This window comes from Notolabrus celidotus, chromosome 14 (assembly GCF_009762535.1).
Source record: "Notolabrus celidotus isolate fNotCel1 chromosome 14, fNotCel1.pri, whole genome shotgun sequence".
NCBI lineage: Eukaryota > Metazoa > Chordata > Actinopteri > Labriformes > Labridae > Notolabrus > Notolabrus celidotus.
Window position 1 is genome coordinate 30,662,589 of NC_048285.1, and position 19,181 is coordinate 30,681,769.

General features: G+C 40.8%; 2 protein-coding genes and 1 long non-coding RNA gene across 8 annotated transcripts in view; 2 read left to right on the forward strand and 1 right to left on the reverse strand.

Moving 5' to 3' along the window:
• Positions 1 to 8,676, forward strand: part of ryr1b (ryanodine receptor 1b (skeletal)) — a 77,640-nt gene extending 68,964 nt beyond the window's left edge. The window contains exons 94-106 of the mRNA XM_034700981.1: positions 467 to 553; positions 1,261 to 1,521; positions 1,611 to 1,741; positions 3,498 to 3,540; positions 3,620 to 3,753; positions 3,831 to 3,891; positions 3,976 to 4,122; positions 4,212 to 4,346; positions 4,438 to 4,594; positions 4,977 to 5,041; positions 5,178 to 5,278; positions 5,619 to 5,670; positions 6,948 to 8,676. Coding sequence (XP_034556872.1) covers positions 467 to 553; positions 1,261 to 1,521; positions 1,611 to 1,741; positions 3,498 to 3,540; positions 3,620 to 3,753; positions 3,831 to 3,891; positions 3,976 to 4,122; positions 4,212 to 4,346; positions 4,438 to 4,594; positions 4,977 to 5,041; positions 5,178 to 5,278; positions 5,619 to 5,670; positions 6,948 to 7,043 — 1,470 coding nt within the window. The 3' untranslated portion in view covers positions 7,044 to 8,676. The remainder of the gene's footprint in view (positions 1 to 466; positions 554 to 1,260; positions 1,522 to 1,610; positions 1,742 to 3,497; positions 3,541 to 3,619; positions 3,754 to 3,830; positions 3,892 to 3,975; positions 4,123 to 4,211; positions 4,347 to 4,437; positions 4,595 to 4,976; positions 5,042 to 5,177; positions 5,279 to 5,618; positions 5,671 to 6,947) is intronic.
• LOC117825253 lies at positions 83 to 15,948 on the reverse strand. Of its 6 annotated transcripts, none has more exons than XR_004633813.1 (7): positions 15,910 to 15,948; positions 13,180 to 13,379; positions 12,780 to 13,006; positions 12,192 to 12,539; positions 11,903 to 12,096; positions 6,914 to 7,066; positions 83 to 127 (listed from the first exon to the last, which is right to left on the reverse strand). It is a non-coding gene; the product is annotated as an uncharacterized LOC117825253 (long non-coding RNA). The 6 variants fall into 6 exon arrangements; XR_004633815.1 differs by lacking the exon at positions 83 to 127 and having other exon boundaries at positions 6,833 to 7,066; positions 12,192 to 12,255; positions 12,441 to 12,539; XR_004633816.1 differs by lacking the exon at positions 83 to 127 and having other exon boundaries at positions 6,833 to 7,066; positions 12,192 to 12,255; positions 12,407 to 12,539.
• Positions 11,865 to 17,458, forward strand: LOC117825252 (galectin-4-like). The gene is made up of 15 exons (XM_034700982.1): positions 11,865 to 12,098; positions 12,467 to 12,555; positions 12,893 to 13,097; positions 13,212 to 13,325; positions 14,281 to 14,427; positions 14,511 to 14,537; positions 14,657 to 14,708; positions 14,800 to 14,822; positions 14,921 to 14,950; positions 15,066 to 15,101; positions 15,211 to 15,237; positions 15,326 to 15,355; positions 16,806 to 16,894; positions 16,979 to 17,144; positions 17,222 to 17,458. Exons 1-15 carry the CDS (start codon positions 12,057 to 12,059, stop codon positions 17,366 to 17,368), a joined length of 1,224 nt encoding a protein of 407 aa, XP_034556873.1. The 5' UTR covers positions 11,865 to 12,056; the 3' UTR covers positions 17,369 to 17,458.
• The last annotated feature ends 1,723 nt before the right edge of the window (positions 17,459 to 19,181 follow it).

Here is a 19,181-nt window from a genome sequence, read left to right on the forward strand (position 1 = left end):
TCCCACGTACAGAGGATACAGTCTTTGTCGCAGGGGTCGCCGGTTCGATTCCCGGCCGGTCGATCATTTCCTGGATGTCTTCCCCCCGCTCTCTACTCCCCACATGTCCTGTCTCTCTTCAGCTGTCCTATAAAATAAAGGAAAAAAGGCCAGAAAATATAACTTAAAAAAAATTAATAAAAGATGCATTAATCACTGACTACTAGTGCAAAACTTTAAGATGTTAAATAATATGCACAGAGTTTATTGATTGATTGATTGATTGATTGATTGGGAGCTTTTGATTAATGTTAGTATTTCCCTCACTCTTAGTGCTCAAGCAGTTTGATGGTCTTTATATTCATTTCACTCCCCTAACAAAACATCATGCTTTTGTGTCATAATTTTCATGTTCATTCACTCGAATCAGACAGGGAAGTGTTGGTTCTGGTGCTGTAATTTGTTCCTTTCACCCTTCCACCCTCAGAACTACCTTTCTCGCAACTTCTACAACTTCCGGTTCTTGGCTCTGTTCATCTCCTTCGCTCTCAATTTCATCCTGCTCTTCTACAAGGTCTGTGCATCTGTACCAAGCTTAGAACTCATACGGTTTCAACCTCAGAGTAATCCTGAAGGATCTGCAGCTGCATTGTCAGAATTTTGAGCGGTAATAAATCAGAGTTTACAGATTCTTCCTCCTGTTGAGGGTCGGCATGAGTGGTTAATATTTTAAAGGTCACATATCATGCAAAATAGACTATTTAATGGTTCTCTACCTGAAATATGAGCTGTGTACCAACACACACGTCGACATACTGACAAATAAAACAACAAGAAACACTAAATCTGTGAGCAATCCTTCAGAGAGGTCCTGCTACAGGCGCCTCTCCGTCAGGATCAGATTCTGGATCAGATTCAGAGGGTTGAAGTAACGCGGGTCTGTGAGCAGCCGCGTATATTCAGCCAACATGTAAACATTAGATCAACGTGCTGGACAGCCGAGGCCACACCCACTTCCTGAGGGGGCGTGGTCAGAGAGCTCATTCTCATTTAAAGGCACGGACACAGAAAAAAGCCTGTTCTGAGCAGGGCTGAAAAAGAGGGGTCTACAGGCAGACCAAAATCTGATTTCAAAGTGTTTTTATGAGCATAAAACTTTAAAGACATGTTTTGGGGACCTCTTAGACTAATATATTTTGATGAAAAAGAGCATTATATGTCACCTTTAATTTAAAGTGATTTGAAGCTCAGCTTGATCACACTCTTGGTTTGACCTTCCAGGTGTCTGACAGTCCTCCAGGCTCGGAGGACTATGAGGGTTCTGGTTTGTTTGAGGGCTCAGGCAGCCTCTTTGAAGGGTCCGGTGCTGAGGAGGATGGATCTGGGTTAGATGAAGCTGGCGGAGAAGACGATGATGAAGAAGGTCCTATGTACTACTTCTTGGAAGAGAGTACAGGCTACATGGAGCCGTCCATGGCTTTCTTCGGTATCGTCCACACCATCATCTCTGTCCTCTGCATCATCGGATACAACTGTCTCAAGGTGTGCTGCGTTTACCCGCTCAAAACACCCGTCTATGTTTTTCTCACTGCTTGCAGATTTAATGCGTTTGTCCTCTGATTGCTCTTCAGGTCCCTCTGGTCATCTTCAAGAGAGAGAAGGAGCTGGCCAGGAAGCTGGAGTTTGATGGTCTTTATGTCACTGAGCAGCCTGAAGATGATGACATCAAGGGCCAGTGGGACAGACTGGTGCTCAATACTCCGTAAGAGACCTCTGACATTATCAGACATGGTCCAGGCGGCAGACCAATGTCTTCTCCCACTTGATTTAAGATACATTTACTTAACAAGTAACATTTGAGGGAGATAGAGGGACTTGTTTTAAGACATCTTAAATATCTTGTTCAGTCAAACAATCTTGAAATGATCTTGTTTTGAGTTTTAATTTAGAAGAAACAAGGTTTATTTAACATTTCAGACATTTTTCAAGCTGAGATCTTATTTGTAGAAAACAGATAATCTTGATTTAAGACAAACACTTTACTTGATTTAAGTAAATGACTTTTATTGGAGAATCTATCAGAAAACAGCTCCATTGATAAAAGAAAGAAAGGATGAAATAATTAAATACAGAAAGAAAGAAAGAAAGAAAAAAAGAAGAAAGGAAAGAAAGAAAGAGGAAAGACAGAAAGAAAGAAAGAAAAAGGAAAGAAAGAAAGAAGGAATGAAAGAAAGAAAGAAAGAAAGAAAGAAAGAAAAAAGACAGAAAGAAAGAAAGAAAAAAGAAGGAAAGAAAGAAAGAAAGAAGGAAAGAAAGAAGAAAGAAAGAAGGAATGAAAGAAAAAAGAAGGAAGGAAAGAAAAAAGAAAGAAAGAAGGAATGAAAGAAAAAAGAAAAAAAGAAGGAAAGAAAGAAAGAAGAAAGAAAGAAAGAAAAAAGAAGGAAAGAAAAAAGAAAGAAAGAATGAAAGAAAAAAGAAGAAGGAAAGAAAGAAAGAAGGAATGAAAGAAAAAAGAAGAAAAGCAAGAAAAAGGGAAAGAAAGAAAGAAAAGAAGACAGGAAAGAAAGAAAGAAAGGAAGAAGGAAAAGACAGAAAGAAAGAAAGAAAAAAGAAGGAAAGAAAGAAGAAAGAAAGAAGGAATGAAAGAAAAAAGAAGGAAGGAAAGAAAAAAGAAAGAAAGAAGGAATGAAAGAAAAAAGAAGGAAAGAAAAAAGAATGAAAGAAAAAAGAAAAAAGAAGGAAAGAAAGAAAGAAGAAAGACAGAAAGAAAGAAAGAAAAAAGAAGGAAGAAAGAAAGAAGAAGGAAAGAAAAAAGAAGGAAAGAAAGAAAGAAGGAAGGAAAGAAAAAAGAAGGAAAGAAAGAAAGAAAGAAAGAAAGAAAGAAAGAAAGAAAGAAAGAGAAGTTGCTGTTTTTAAGGGTGGGTTTCAGTTTTCAGACACTGTTTCTTCTAAATCAGATAAAAATATTCCTCCTCAAACTCCATGCACACAATGAAACACCTCCTTTAGAGCAGAGCTGGCTTATCCTAAAAAACAACATGACTGAATATTAGTATATCCAGCTCACTATGAGAAGACATTATATCTCAAAATGAGACAATTCAACTTTGTCATCTTAAACCTAGAGAAGTGCCACTTTAATACAACTCAAATTAAGGTGAATTATCTCAAATGAAGAAGTTGACATGAAATATTTTAGTGCAAAAATCTTTTTTTGAGTGAAAAAATACTAATTGTTATCATTCCTGTCTTATTCTGAGACACTAAGCTTTAAAATACTGGTAGAATATTGCTTAAAATAAGTTTTCCCTGCTGATTTTAAGATCACAGTTTTCTAAATATTACGTCTTATTTTAAGAAATCTTACCAAGCTAATTTTCACTTCTTCTATTGGTAGATTTTTTTGTGATTTTCTTGTTTTTGGAGGGACATTTTCTCCACTGTTGAAACTATGTTTAATTTTAAAAAAGGAACTTAAGTTACCATCTGTGATATCAAACATTTCTCTTTCAATCCAGGACTTTCCCAAACAACTACTGGGACAAGTTTGTAAAAAGAAAGGTGAGTTTTTAAAACTTTGACCCCTCATTTTCAGGGATATTATCTTTACAGTGAAATCACACCTGTGTGTTATTTCCAGGTGCTGGATAAATACGGTGATATCTACGGCAGAGAGAGGATTGCTGAGCTGCTCGGTATGGACTTGGCTTCTCTAGATGTCAGTGCCATGACGCATGAAAAGAAGCCTGAACCAGACACCTCAATGTTCAGCTGGTATGAAGCTCTTTACATGAAACATGTGGGATTGAATCAGAAAGTATCATAGAATAAACCTGTCCCCCTCCCTGCAGGATAACATCCATCGACATCAAGTACCAGATCTGGAAGTTTGGCGTTGTTTTCACTGACAATGTGAGTAAAGGAATCAATCCCTGCTGTATTTCAGACGATCTGTTGTCAGTGTAGTGTCGCTGATATCCCTCTTTCACCTCTCAGACCTTCCTCTACCTGTGCTGGTACATGCTGATGTCTCTGCTCGGACACTACAACAACTTCTTCTTCGCCTGCCATCTTCTCGACATCGCCATGGGTGTCAAAACCCTGCGCACCATCCTGTCCTCAGTCACTCACAACGGCAAACAGGTGACTGCACACGCTCACTACAAAGATGCATCAGAAACAAACAGAAAAAGACCGTGCACTTACAACACTTGTGTTTTGTTCCTGACCAGCTGCTGATGACAGTGGGTTTACTGGCTGTCGTGGTCTACCTGTACACCGTGGTGGCCTTTAACTTCTTCCGCAAGTTCTACAACATGAGCGAGGATGAGGATGAGCCGGATATGAAGTGTGATGACATGATGACTGTAAGTAGCTTGATTTCACAGGGATCTACCTGATGTGAGGTGTAAATATATGACCATCTACACTTACATCTGTCCTCATTCTCTCCTGCAGTGTTACCTCTTCCACATGTATGTTGGCGTACGTGCTGGTGGAGGTATTGGAGATGAAATCGAGGACCCAGCAGGGGATGAATATGAGCTCTACAGAGTGGTCTTTGACATCACCTTCTTCTTCTTTGTCATCGTCATCCTGCTGGCTATCATCCAGGGTATGCTTCATCTTCTTAAGTCAGGGTGATCTAACCTGATTGAAGCTCTGGTGCATCCACAGTGTGCTAGCTTTACTCTAAATACCGGTCAAAGCAGGGAGAAGTACTTAGAATTAAGCATTTAGCCCATCTTTACTTGATGAAAAGTTTGAAATTTAGGGGGAACATGTGATTTTGTGTGGTGTGTAAATGGTAAATTGTGCTAAAGGATCAGGGGATCCTGTCTCACTGATGCTTTTCAGTATTTTTAGCTGCAGCACACCTCTTACTAAACAGTTCTGCATGATTCAAGCGTTTTTAAACGATGTGTTTTCTGATTATCCTCGAGGAGTGCTTCACATTGACGTTCAGACTTGTGACAAACTCTCTCTCTATCCGTCAGGTTTGATCATTGATGCCTTTGGAGAGCTGAGAGACCAGCAGGAGCAGGTCAGAGAGGACATGGAGGTAAGATAATGAGCTTCAGAGGGATTTAAATTATGGTCTTTTTTTTTTTTTTTTACCCCATCCACCTTCAGCTCTCCTTCAGGTACAAGACCAGAATATGTTTCATATAAAGTGTCCTCTCTCTCTCTCCCTGTAGACAAAGTGTTTCATCTGTGGGATTGGAAGTGACTACTTTGACACGACTCCGCACGGCTTTGAAACACACACCCTGGAGGAACATAACTTAGCCAACTACATGTGAGTTACCTTTAACTATTAATATGTGCTCCTTTGACTCTTTGCTTCAGACAGCTTTAAAAATGTTGATTTTTATAAGTTACACACATTCATCAAGTTTCCTTTTTTACTTTTTGAATATACTATTAATATGGACGCCTCTCCTCTCTCATCAGAGTATCATAAATGGATATCAGGAGGAATACAAACTCATACATTTGTAGTTTTAATGCTCAGTTTCCTATCCTGAGTATTTTCCATCTTATGCAAGAATAAGGAATTTTTGTATCCCTGAAGTTCTGCTGCAAAATATTCAATTTCATGAAATAAACCTTCCATTGTTTTTCTCTTTTTCCTCCAGGTTCTTCCTGATGTATCTCATCAATAAAGATGAAACAGAACACACAGGACAGGTCAGTAAATACAACTTAGACTTTAATAAGGAGGTACAAATTAAATAAGACTGGGGCCCAATCTCAATGTCCTCCCTCAAGCGTTCCCGCTAAGTTTGTGAGGGCTTAGGGCTGTCCCACCTTCAAATCATCAAGTGTGTGAGGGATCTCTCTCAGACTTTTTGAGCCCTTTATGCCCCCCTTTTCCTTAAGTGGGCATTTTTGCAGACTTAGCGTAAGGGAATTACCCATAGTTCATAGCATAGTGACTTGAAACACGGGATTCCCAGGGGAAGCCCGCGGCGAGCATGGAAAGGAAAACGAACGCTGTAACATGAAAATAAAAAAAAAGTGCAACAGTAAAAAAGACGCATGAAAGTTGCAATGAAATAAAAAGTCTGCCTGTAAGTTTAAATATAGAAAACAGCCTTAATCTATTTATCTTCACACACATGTGTATACAGTTTAATCTATATAGTTGTAGTTATATAGCCTATTTATATATTTTAAATGTTGTGGTTAAGCAGTCTGTACGGTGAGAGCCTGGATCACATGACAGTCAGTCGTCCCTTAAGCACCTTGAATTTGAGGAAAGTAAAAATTGTGCAATAACAATTCCTAATATCACTCAGGTGAGCTGGTGAAGTCATGCAGGTTACAGGAGAAGTCTGAAAGTGCTGTCCCATTCCCAGTTCATCAGTTTTGGGTTTTGGGTTGTGAGGGTTTAGGGTTTTGAGGGTTTTGGGTTTTGAGGGTTTTGAGGGTTTTGGGTTTTGAGGGTTTGGGGTTTGGGGTTTTGAGGGTTTTGGGGTTTTGAGGGTTTTGGGTTTTGAGGGTTTTGAGGGTTTTAAAGGTTTTGAGGGTTTTGGGTTTTGAGGGTTTTAGGTTTTGGGTTTTGAGGGTTTTAGGTTTTGAGGGTTTTAGGTTTTGAGGGTTTTGGGTTTTGAGGGTTTTAGGTTTTTAGGTTTTGAGGGGTTTGGGTTTTGAGGGTTTGGGGTTTTGAGGGTTTTAAGTTTTGAGGGTTGAGGGTTTTAGGTTTTGGGTTTTGAGGGTTTTTAGGGTTTTGGGTTTTGAGGGTTTGGGGTTTTGAGGGTTTGGGGTTTTGAGGGTTTGGGTTTTTGAGGGTTTGGGTTTTCTGTGGTTTTGAGGGTTTTGAGGGTTTTGGGGGCTCTGGGCTCTGGGCTCTGGGCTCAGGGCTCAGGACATTGAGATTGGGGCCTGCGTGTTTTTGTCTGATGTTGAAAAAAATCCTACATTTACTGACTTTGTAAACGCCCGTCGCTCGCTCTGTCTTTCAGGAGTCATATGTCTGGAAGATGTACCAGGAGCGATGTTGGGACTTCTACCCGGCTGGAGACTGCTTCAGGAAGCAGTATGAGGATCAGCTTCAATAAAGTCCTGCACCGTTTACGTGCGTCTGAGGGAGAAAGAGAAGAGAGGAGAGGAGAGAGGGGAGGGACATTCAGAGTGAGGACGGAGTAGAAAATTGAACACATCTATGTCTTAGTTTTGCCCTTTGTCTGCATATTCCTCTCCTCTGTTGAAGCAATGCACACTTTGGCGACTCTTTTTGTACCACCTGTAGTAAAATGTGGATGGAATAGTTTGCAGGAGAATAATCTCAGAGAGCATCTAAAGACTCAAGAAGCCAGGGGCCTTTTTAATCCTGCTATGAATACACTACATGGCCTTTCTGTGTAAAATAGATTGCCTTACATATCAATGCATTTATACACAACAGGCTTTTTCAGTCGCTACTGCTGTAAACGTCATAGTGCCTATAGCAATGCCACCTCTTGAGCAATCAAATGGTTTAGATTTTTAGCTTGAACACTTTTATTTGATTAGAATTGATTTGTGTGTGTAAGGGGGCGTTTTTGGTGCGTGGCTGCTGCCATGTGATGTTTTATTTCTGATGTTTCGGCGAGAGAGTGATTCAAAGAACACGATTCAGCAGCTCACAGTCGTATCTCTGAGATCCTTGAGGAAGCGGTGAACATCGTAGGTCCCCTCTCTCAAGACTGAGACACTTCACCAATGAGCGCTCTTAATAATGGACTGATTTTACAGGATTATAAACAGAGCATCATCTGCTTATGTGACTTAAAGCAGTGTAAATCAGCTGTATAGACAAACCCAGTTTTGCACTCTGAAGTCTTACAATGCATCCCTGGATGTTTGTGGTCCCCTATCTCCACTGGTGTCTCTGTGCCATATAAGATAGTGCTGATTTACATACATGCAGCATATGAGGATGCCACAGTTAGTGTCGTATTGTTTATATGCAGATTTAAATCTTCTAAAGACGACCGTTTTAGCCCGTCTGTATTTCTGGCCAACACTCTGTATAACCACACTTTATGCACAATAAGTTTTTGTCAGTGCATTAACATGAATAGTGAATGTATTTCATGTATACATTTTGGCCAAAGTGTCATCTGTATAACTGAGTCCCGTCTAGGTCCAGAGGCCTTTTGATGAACAGACATATTTTACATGAATCATAGATACATATATTTATTTTTCTTTAAGGCTTTGGAGAATCGAAGCCTCTTTCTCAGACTGTAACATGTTGAATGTCCTGTTTGTGAAATCCACAGTTGTGAAGAGACGAAATCTCACGCTGAAGTAAATCGCCCAGTTTGCAGTCAGACGGGGGAATAAGCTTTTGTTTTTGCTAGTTAGGATTTTATTTTAGATATTTTTAGGAATCCAGCGAATGAGTTATATTTCCCTCGATCCAGAAAGTCGTGTCGATGTGCCGATCACCGGACAGCTCTGTCTCGCTCTGCCTCTCACAGATCATACTCAAACTCCACATCTTGTGTTATTTATCTCCCTCTCAGAGGCAGAGCAGATTTAAGTTTTTTGCTGGTGACTCTGAGGTTTGTATTCGCTGCTGTGGTCCTCACAGAGGCAGCCACACACTACAGAGCTGAATGGAGATCATTACTTTGCACCTGACTGAGTGTCCTCTGACTGAACCCTGTGTTTCAATACAGAATAAACAGATTATTTTAAGGAGAACTGGAGCCTGTGTCCTCAATTACATCTCCTTTTTTATGTGTGTGTTTGTGCTCTTTCTCTGCCTTTGTGTGTGTTCCCGGGTTAGGGTCAGGGGATGCCTTAGAGGTCATTACAGATGTGTGTTAAAGAACATCAGAAGACACTGCGGATGAATATTTATCAATCATACATCTTTCCTAGGGATGTAAATGAATGCAATATTCCTTCTTCCTCCTTATCCAATGCTGTTGAATGCATCTTTAATGATGCTATATACTTCAGTCATGACTGCATGACTGTTGCTTTCGGCCAGGAGAAGATGTCTTCAGGTGATGTCCAACCTTCACTGGGCGTTTCGACCCTAAACCACAACGCCCTCTAGTTGGCGGGTCCGGCAGTGATGGCCAGTCACTGCCCATCTTCTCCTGGCCCCCAGCTCAACTCCTCCCTCCTATTCCAGAGCCAACAAGATGCTCTTTGCGCTGCCTTCCCCAACCTACGGACAGCTACTCCCAGCGCTGTGAGTGTCTTCCACACAGACTGTGCCGGGAAACCCCTGCACCCGACCTCAACTGGGAATAGCCAGGCCTGCCATCCCTTGTCCCCGCACTGCTGGACAAGGTCCTGGTACTTGGAGGCCTTCCTCTCATACGCCTCCTCGCAACCATCTTCCCAAGGGACCGTCAGTTCGATCAGGATGATCTTTTTTGACTCCTCAGCTCATAAGACCAAGTCGGGCCTCAGTGATGTTTGCACAAACTGGGGGAAGACTAGTCTCCTTCCCAGGTCCACTCTCATCTTCCATGTATATAACTGACAGTATTGAATATCTACGGTTTGTATTGAGGTGTTTAAAATGTTAAACAAGCTGAATATCAACATGTGAAGCAGGCTCATAATCTCTGCAGACATACAGTCATAAAAGTGAAGGCTCAGACTTCAACAAGGGAGCTGAAGAGAAACAGATTTCAGACTCACAGAGTCCAGTTTTCTGTCTACTCGTTCTTATTGAGAAAAATAAGCATGTGAATGTGGTCAGGTGTCAGCCGGGAGCACAACCGGGTCATAACCAGTCCAGCGGCGGAGAAAAGACCTGTCACTCAGCCACAGCCCCCGGGTGCTCAACACCTTCAGTCAGCTGATTCACATCAAAACATGCTTTAAACTTAAAACACCTCCTGAAAGTTGTCTTATTTCATCTGACCTACGAGGAATGTTTTAAAGGTGACATATCATGCAAAATGGACATTTTAATGGTTCTCTACCTGAAATATGTGTCCCTGTCTACAAACCCCCCGAGAATGAAAAGAATCCATTCTGTCCCTGTTCTGATTTCTCCACCTTTCTGTAAATGTGTGTGAAACGAGCCGTTTCAGACTTCCGTGTTTTTGTTACGTCACAACAATATCCGATCTGTCACGGAGTCAGAGCTCGGAGCTTGTTCAGCCCATAGACTGTATAAAATACAACTCAACCCCTCCTCTGTTTTTCATTCCCTGCACACATGTGTGCTAACAATGAGCTTAGGAGGGAGGCATGCTAGTTGTAGGCTGTCTTAATAAACACAAAGGTCGGTTTGACTCCCCACGTCTGCAGATTTGAAGATCTAGTGGATGATTTTTATTTGTCATGGATAAGTGCTAGCGCTAGTTAGCATAGCTACATAGCTACATGTCGTAGCTGTAGCTGTGTACCAAGACACACGTCGACATACTGACAAATAAAACAACAGGAAACACTAAATCTGTGACCAATCCTTCAGAAAGGTCCTGCTGCAGGCGCCTCTCCGTCAGGATCAGATTCTGGATCAGATTCAGAGGGTTGAAGTAACGTGATCTGTGAGCAGCCGTGTATATTCAGCCAACATGTAAACATTAGATCAACGTGCTGGAGAGCCGAGGCACATCCACTTCCGGAGGGGGCGTGGTCAGAGAGAAAACAGAGTGTTCTGAGGAGGACTGAAGAAGAGGGCTTTTCAGGCAGACCAAAATCTGATTTCAAAGTGTTTTTTTGAGCATAAACTTTAAAGACATGTTTTGGGGACCTCTTAGACCAATATATATTGATGAAAAAAGCCTGATATGTCACCTTTAAAAGGTAGACTGGATGGGATTAAATAAAGCACGATTGTGCAAATCTGTGGTCTGACAGAAAGCAATTTAAAAGTGTTTCTAAAAACGTTGTACCTTGTTGTGCAGGTTCCTGCAGTTTAACCAGAAAGAGAAACACATTCAAAAACCTTTGCTCTCTGTCAAACGTGAAGCTGTGATGAGCTCGATGTTGTGTTATTAAACACTGAGAGCTGAACAGAATATGAGACCACATGATGTTTGTTCCATGTGGTAGAAAATCAAAACAAGAAATGTGTTCGAGTACACTGAGTAGCACTCTGGGTTTTCCTCAGGCTGGTCAGAACTTTATCTTAATCAAACATGTGTTCTGCTGTCATGCTTTAAACAGGGAACACCCTCGTATTACTATCACAGCCTTTGTTCGCCTGTGTCTGTGTGAAGCCAACCCTCTTTATATTTACTTACTGTGAAGCACTCGCAGCAATAACTAGTCCTCCATGATGTATGCGTATCAAACTTTGGTATGCATGCAGACCTGGGAGCAGATAAGAGCTGTTTCTGTTTGTTTAAGGTGGACGGGCTCGGACGGGTGTTTTCTAATATTTGATTTTATCACACCTCAGAGGATGAGACACTGCAATCTGTTAAATATGCTGAACGACCTCTACTTCAAGAAAGCTGTAGTCTTTTAAACCTGCAACAACTCACATGAATTATTCTGATAACTTAAAGTTTTTTTGTTGTATAACTCTGACCTAAAGCTGTAACTATGCTGCAGAAATAACGTCCCATCAGTGGTGGAAGGACCTTTCTTTAACTTTTTTTGCAGGACTGCATTTATTTGATGGGTTTGAGTGATTCTTACTTTACTGCACTGACCAAAATAGTTTAATCAGCTCCACCTTGATGAGGAATAATAACATTTGTCTTACTTGATGTTTCATAGTTTCAATAATAACCTAATAATGCAGTAAACAGAAGTCTAACATTCAAAAGGCATGACTGTAGTTTCATATTTAAGTCTAATTTGAACCATTCTGCAGTCAAACATCTGAACACTCCCTCCTCTTGCTCACTCATGTTGGTTTTTGGCTCGGCTCTCACACATAAACACACAACCTGTCTTTTGTGGTAAGGTGCCGCTCCTCTGCCGGGGTCAAAGGTTAAATTCGTACCTCCAAAGTAAATAAAGTGATGCAGACCTGGGTTTGGTACCCGGCTCGGTCCCTCCCCTCATCGCTGTATAAAACGAGTCCTCCAGCATAGACCAGCTCCCGACTGAACCCTCCTGACTCTCTGCCTCTCCATCTCTCCGACTACACCGCTGCCATGTTCGTCGCTCCTCCTGGATACCAGCCGGTCTACAACCCTGTGAGTACACACAGAGAGGATGTGATGGTTCCTCTGTGGGGGCTGTGGAAGGAAACACGCTGCTGAAATGCAAAGGGATGAAGATTTAATCACCTGCAGGATGCTCAAAGACGCCTGTGTGGCTCCTCAGACTCATGGCTCAGATAAGACTTTAAATCTGCATCACAGGGAATATTTTAATGTGCATGTTGTCTAAACATCAGTGGATTATATTTCCTTACACATTAGTGATGTACAATTTCTCAAAGATATGATATACATATACATTTGAAGCTTCAGAACTTTGGAAGATGTTTCTGAACGCTCACATGCAGACATGTGTTTTTGTGTGAAACTGTATACTTGAGTTTGTTTTGTGCACGGTGCAGAGTATTCCTTATCTGGGTCCGGTTCATGGAGGCCTGAGGGACGGATCATCCATCTACATCCAGGGGTCCATACCTAAAGACATAACCAGGTGACAAAAGAAGCATTAATCCCAAACTTTCTACACTGAAGATTGATCTATCAGAGAGTTTAAAAGCTGGCTGGCACAGTGAGAAGAGGGAGCACCTTGAGTAATCTCTCCTCTCTCTGTCTCTGGGTGCAGCAGCCTTCTTTGCACTGTTATATATCAAAGCAGTGTGTTACAAACCTTATCACAGAACAAACATCTCTGTTACCAAAAGCACTTTAACTCACCAGGTAAACACGGCTCTGTATGAGATGAGGGGAGAGTTTCTTCACAGCTGGCCACACCTTGCTCTCTGCAGGACTCAGTGACCCTGATGTGTTCGGTTCATCTGATGTTTCAGGTTTTTTCTTAACCTGCTCTGCGGGCCGTCTGAGTCCAGCGACGTGGCGCTCCACTTTAACCCTCGCTTCGACGGCTGGGACAAGGTGGTCTTCAACTCTAAGCAGAATGGATCCTGGGAGTCAGAGGACAAGATTCGTGATATGCCCTTCTCGCAGGGAAAGGCCTTTGAAATGGTCATCGTGGTCACTTCCAAGGGTTACCAGGTCAGACTAACCATGAAACCCCAATCACTAACAGACCTGAGACCACACTGAGTTTATTCTAAAGAACACTTTATGTACTTACTTCATTTTTGTTGTCATGTTTTTCTGTTGCAGATTAAAGTCAACGGGAAAGACTTCCACACCTTCAAACACCGCCTCCCCGTGGAGAGAGTCTGTGGGATGCACATCGCAGGAGACGTTTCCATCCAGACGATTAACGTCATAGGGGTAAGGCTTCAGGCTCCGAGGACTTCCTCTGTTTGCTGTTTGCTTTGGGCTTCGCTGGGGGGAAACAAATCAGAGTTTATGATAATATAATCATGATCATGAATAACTGCTTCTGCTTTCTGCTTCTGTGTCAGGGGGCTCACGGTGGCATGAATAGGTATCCTGGAGGAGTGGGAGTGAGTACAGAAGGAGAGGTTTAAATGTTTGTGCTCGCTTTGTTTGCTGGTGAAGTTTGTTGTAACTTCAAGCTTTGGATGAGCTGAAATCTTAATGTGCAAAATAAAAAAAGAGATCTTAGTTGATCTTATTGGAGCAGTCAGTGGGGTCTCGGATGGTGTCAGTTTTACAGTTTCTACAAGCAGCATGTTAAAAGTAAGTGGACTTAGGAAATCCAAACGTGTTGGTTTAACGTGTTGATTTGGTTTTTATTAATTTAGTTTTTATTAATTTCTTTTCATTTCAGATTCATCTATTTCATTTTATTTTTATTTATTTTATTTCATTTTATTTTTATTTATTTTATTTCATTTTATTTTGAAATTGTTTATTTTGTTTTATATTTATCTATTTCATTTTAAAATTGTTTATTTTATATGCATCTATTTTATTTTATTTTTGACTTACTTATTTTATATTTATCTATTTTATTTTATTTTTATTTATTTTATTACATTTTATTTTGTATGTATTTATGTATCTATTTCTCGCCCTTTTTCAAACTGAGATAAGCTCAACACAAGTCTTTTAAATTATTATTGTAAGTAGTAAAGTTTGTAACCTGACAACTTTGATCCATTTTTTAATATACTCTAATATTCCCTCAATATCCACCAATGATTACATCGTTTTAACACTGAAACATGGAGCTGAAACAAAAGTCTACACTCTTTAAAGGTGTATGTGTTTGTTCACTTGATGAGTTATTTAATAAGTTTTCACATTGTTTGTCTTTTAGGGAGGAATGGGAGGAGGACATGGAGGTGGAATGGGAGGACATGGAGGAGGAATGGGAGGAGGACATGGAGGTGGAATGGGAGGACATGGAGGAGGAATGGGAGGAGGACATGGAGGTGGAATGGGAGGACATGGAGGAGGAATGGGAGTAAGTATAAATAATGTAAGTCTAAAATCTATCACTCAACGCAGCCTTGTAGAGGATTCATCATGTTCATCTCTCTTCAGCAGGGAGGATACCCAGGAGGTGGCATGGGGGTATGTTATCTGTGTTCAGTTTTATTATAAATAAAGTTGCCTTTAAATATCAACAAACATTTAAATTAACTACACTTTAGTTTTTCCTCAAACTTTAACTTCTTTGATCCAACATGCAGGGAGGGCATCCAGGGTGCCCAGGAGGAGGGATGGATGGAGGGATAGCAGTGAGTATATTTAGTTAGTTTAGTTTTCTGAGTCACAATAAAATAAAATACACAATAATAAAGTGTTTAAACTGCTCAACAGGGAGGATACCCAGGCAGTATGGGAGGAGGAATGGGTGTAAGTATTCTTAAATGCTTTTAATCTTTTCCTCACAGGTTTCATAATAAAATAAAGTACTTTATTCAAATGTGTTGAACCTGTTCACCTCTTAGCAGCAGGGAGGATATCCAGGAGGCGGCTCAGGGGTGAATATTTAATTTCATCAGTGCTATCAGTCACATGTATGGCAAACAAATTATTTAGTATATTCCCAATATATTGATAAATGAATACCTTTAAGTCTTCTATGCTTGTTTGCAGGGAGGATATCCAGGAGGCATGGGAGGCGGTATGGGGGTATGAACTCTGGTTATTTTGGCAGATTTTTTTCCATGCATGAGTTTCCTTACATGAAGATAAACTAAACTAAACATAACTAAAACAATTCTTTACCTTCTTCCTGTAGGGAGGATACCCAGGATCAAATCTACCGGTGAGAATATTGAAGACAAAGATTTTCTGAATGTTTAGTTTATTTCAGTGGTTTAATTTCACTCTTTTACCTCTTGATCTCATTATAGGGAATGGGTGGCCAGCCTGTCCATAACCCTGTAAGTAAAATAACTCATAATTTAAGGTGAAAAATCTATTTGTAAACGGTTTTTAATAGTGTTTTATTTTGAAGGTCTCCACCGGAAGCTGTATCCGTAGGCTAATGTCTAACTTCACTTCCGGCCGTTACATTTTGAATTGTACGTTTTACTGCCCTCCAGTGGTCGGAAAGGGAACTGCACCGCGTTTACATTATAGTGAATGGGCAGTCTCACATGAACACTAAACACACATTAAAATTTAACATTATTGACACGATACTCACAGAAAAATATTATTTAATCAACTATTTTTAAACCGGATGTCGCTGTTTAACTTCTATTATTCACAATTACGAGCCCAAACTGCCCCCTTGTGGTCGCATCAAGTAACAGCAAGAACAAATCAGTTCATGTTGAGGTTAAATTAAATTATGTTTCGTAGGTTTTAAAGGTTAATTTATACTTAAAAACAAGCTAAATCCTCTGCAACTTGGGTAACACATGGGTGAACTTACGTTGGTGTCAGTTTTGTTGGTAAGCCATTTTCATCACAACACTTAAAAGTAACTTACGAGTGGCTGTTCGCTGAAAGTAGACTGGTTTCAGGATCTGCGGTCAGAGGAAAGAACTTTCTACATCGAAAGCACTGAACTTAAGACCTGCAGCTAGCTAGTATAGCATTTAATCCTTAGTGACCTTTGAACTCTCGTCACCTCTCTGTCCTCCCAGAGTCTGTTTTTGTCCTTTATTATGAGTGAGTACTGCCCTCTAGTGGTCGCAACAAGGAATTACAACAGTCCTTTAGTAAAGCTGGTGGTAATGCGTACAAATGGACGTACTGTCACTTCCGGTAAAGCCCCTTCAAAATAAAAGGTCTTGGTCATGAATTTTTTGTCAAATTACTATATGAAAAATAAAAATAATGTTGAAACCATAGACTGTATACCAAAAAATAAATAAAATATACAAATAAATAAAATATAAAAACCCATTGTGGAGATAGTTGTCCAAGGGGGATTACTGCCATCTGGTGGTCCTCAAGAAGAACTGTACAACATTTAATTCGTCATACCAAACAAATTAGATTTAATTTACTGTACTGTTCCTTAGGAAAATACAAATAAGAATGAGGGGGTTACACAAACAATATATAATAACAGTTTATCTTTACTGTCAACCCCAAGAAAATGAACCAGTAAATAATGTAAATATCATTAGATAGATTTAAATGTCTGCTGATCAAAGTTTAAAGGTGCAGTTGGTAGGAATGGGGTAAAAAAACCAATTCTTTTTTCTGCTGGGTTTGGTTTTTAAGTCATAATATCCATCGGTACTCATCAGTAATTGAAGTAATTTGAGATTAAGGCCAAATCTGTTTTTTTCAATGCCTTTGTATCAAGCAATGTTATTATTATTATTATTATTATTGTTTTCACCTCTTATTGTGTTTTTTGTTGTCTTCCTGAAGCCTGTTCCGTACTCAGTCAAGATCCCAGGAGGGATGTTCCCTAAAAGGACTGTTGTCATCAGAGGCATGGTGCCCTATGGAGCCAAAAGGTATGCTTAAGGATGCAAATGCTTGTATCACTCTTTGTAGTGTTATGGACAGACAGTCTGACACTCCTGGGTTGTGTGCTGCAGATTGAGCATCAACTTCATGGTGAGCAGTTCTCGGGATGTTGCCTTCCACATAAACCCCCGGGTGAAGGACGGGGTGGTGGTGAGGAACAGTAAGATGGGAGGTAACTGGGGCCAGGAGGACAGAGAGCTCAGCAGGAACCCCTTCGTGGAGGGACAGTACTTTGATGTGAGTTGCTGATTTTGATGTGTTTCTCCTCACTGTGTGACTGGCTGTGGTTTGACATTTCTATCTTTGCTCCTCAGATGTCCATCCGCTGCGGGAATCAGAGGTTCAAGGTGTTTGTAAATGAGCAGCACTTGTTTGACTTCTTCCACCGCATGCAGTCCTTCAATGACATCGACACGCTGGAGATCGCGGGCGACGTGCAGATTTCCTACATCCACTTTTAGGAGAACTGAACTTCTGGATTGTGATTCAGCTCTTTTAAATCGTCACCAGAATATGTGATGCACAGGAATAAACACAAACATTAAAAATCAGGGTGGTGCATGATGAAGTTTATTTCTTATAGGGAACATTGTAGGACCAGAGGTTTTGCAGAAAACATGCACATCATCTCAACAGTGATTTCAATATGCCAGTTTACTGAAAACTTTTATGAATACAACCAAATAAATGAAACTGAGAAACCAGCGCCTTGATCTCTTGACTCTTCCTGTCCCAAAGTTTGTGTCAGTCAGTAGATCTGCAGCAGAGTCCCACAGAGCCCTCTCAGCCTCAAGAGACTGTTTGTTGAGGGTTGTGTCATCAGTGAACATACATAGACTCAGTACAGGATTCAGGGTGTCTGATGTCCTTGTCTTTCTCTTGGAGCAGCTTGACTGAAGTCTGTTGTTGTGGAGTTAAGTGTTGCCTGGTTCCCTGATGTAGCAATGATTTTTTTGGGTTCTTCTGGTAACATCACATATGGTGTCCAAGTGTGCCAGTAAAGAAATGTAGATTGACCAGCAGCATCGCCTCCACTGTGGTGATTCCCTGTGAGTCCAGGTGTTGTCTGGATTTGTTCCTGGTAGCCTTGTTTTGAAGAGGCACAGTAAACCGTACTCTCAGGATCAGCCAGCTCATCTTCCATGATGATGGAGAGTACGTATTTCTCACAGCTCTCATAAGAACAAAGGGCTTGTGCTTCCATCGCTTGCTGTCTCCTGGCCTGGACTTTCGCTCCTCCTTTGCATCCTCTGGATCTCTTCTTCAGATTCACTGGTATGGGGTGAATCATTCCTCTTCCAGCTTTTCGAAGTGCGAGCAGTGTCTCCCTGGAATAAACAAGCCTCTCCCCGTTATTTGGCAGACACAGAGACTCTATAGCCATGGCACAAAGGAGGTCCTCAGAGGTTGTAGTACCAAGAATGCAAGAGGTTCAGAAAAAATCTCGTCACAGACTAAGATTCTGGAGAGGACGCCACTTGTGAAGTTCTTTGTCTTCCAGGTATCTTGTGGAGAATCACCTGGACAGCACCCACTATTTATCTAAGGAGTACAGTGAAAAGGGGCGGATCCAGGGCTGGCCTGGGCCCTCCATCCCAAACTATGATTGGCCATTGTCTTTACAGAGGTGGGACTAGATTTACATAACTTATTTAGCTGTGTTGCAATCTGCTGCATGAAGCTTTAGTCTTACATTTTGGTCTTTATTTTCTTTTGTTGGACTTTAATCTTCTTTTTGAGTCCACATAGAATCAATCTGTGCATGTTTCATTTGAAAAAACACTTAAAAGCCTTTATAAGAGCGTCTCAGAGGTCGAGAAGTGAATGTTTTTCATCTAATATTCAACGCTGATTTACCATCTGTTTAAGAGGATGTGCAATCTGCTTTTATTGCAGGATTAATCTTAAATTAACTTATCAAATCCCAAACTGCAGCTTCAATGATTGCACAGAACAGTGCGTCTGAGTCACTGATGTGAAAGATAAAGGAAGAGAGAAGGATTGTAAGGTCTGTCCCCATCACACTCAGCGAACCAAGCTCTCTGTAACACCCGAGAACATCCAGGAGTCTGAGAGCTGCAAAGTTAAAGTACCTCCACATGCATGGTCTTCTTTAGACTAGTATAAAATGTGAAATGCATTGAGTGACTTCTTTGCAAAGTATTTCATCTTTCCCTACAAACAAACTGTTTCCTGATAAGTTGATGTTTTCAATTTAGACGGGTGAAAGATGGTTAAATAAGGGCTGTGGATATTCAGGGTTATCTGTGAAGG

Coding starts and splice junctions, on each gene's coding strand:
- LOC117825252 (XM_034700982.1), top strand. CDS start 12,057: ATGTTCGTCGCTCCTCCTGGATACCAGCCGGTCTACAACCCT. Junction 12,099..12,466: donor ACCAGCCGGTCTACAACCCT/GTGAGTACACAC, acceptor TGCACGGTGCAG/AGTATTCCTTATCTGGGTCC. Junction 15,102..15,210: donor GCATGGGAGGCGGTATGGGG/GTATGAACTCTG, acceptor TTCTTCCTGTAG/GGAGGATACCCAGGATCAAA.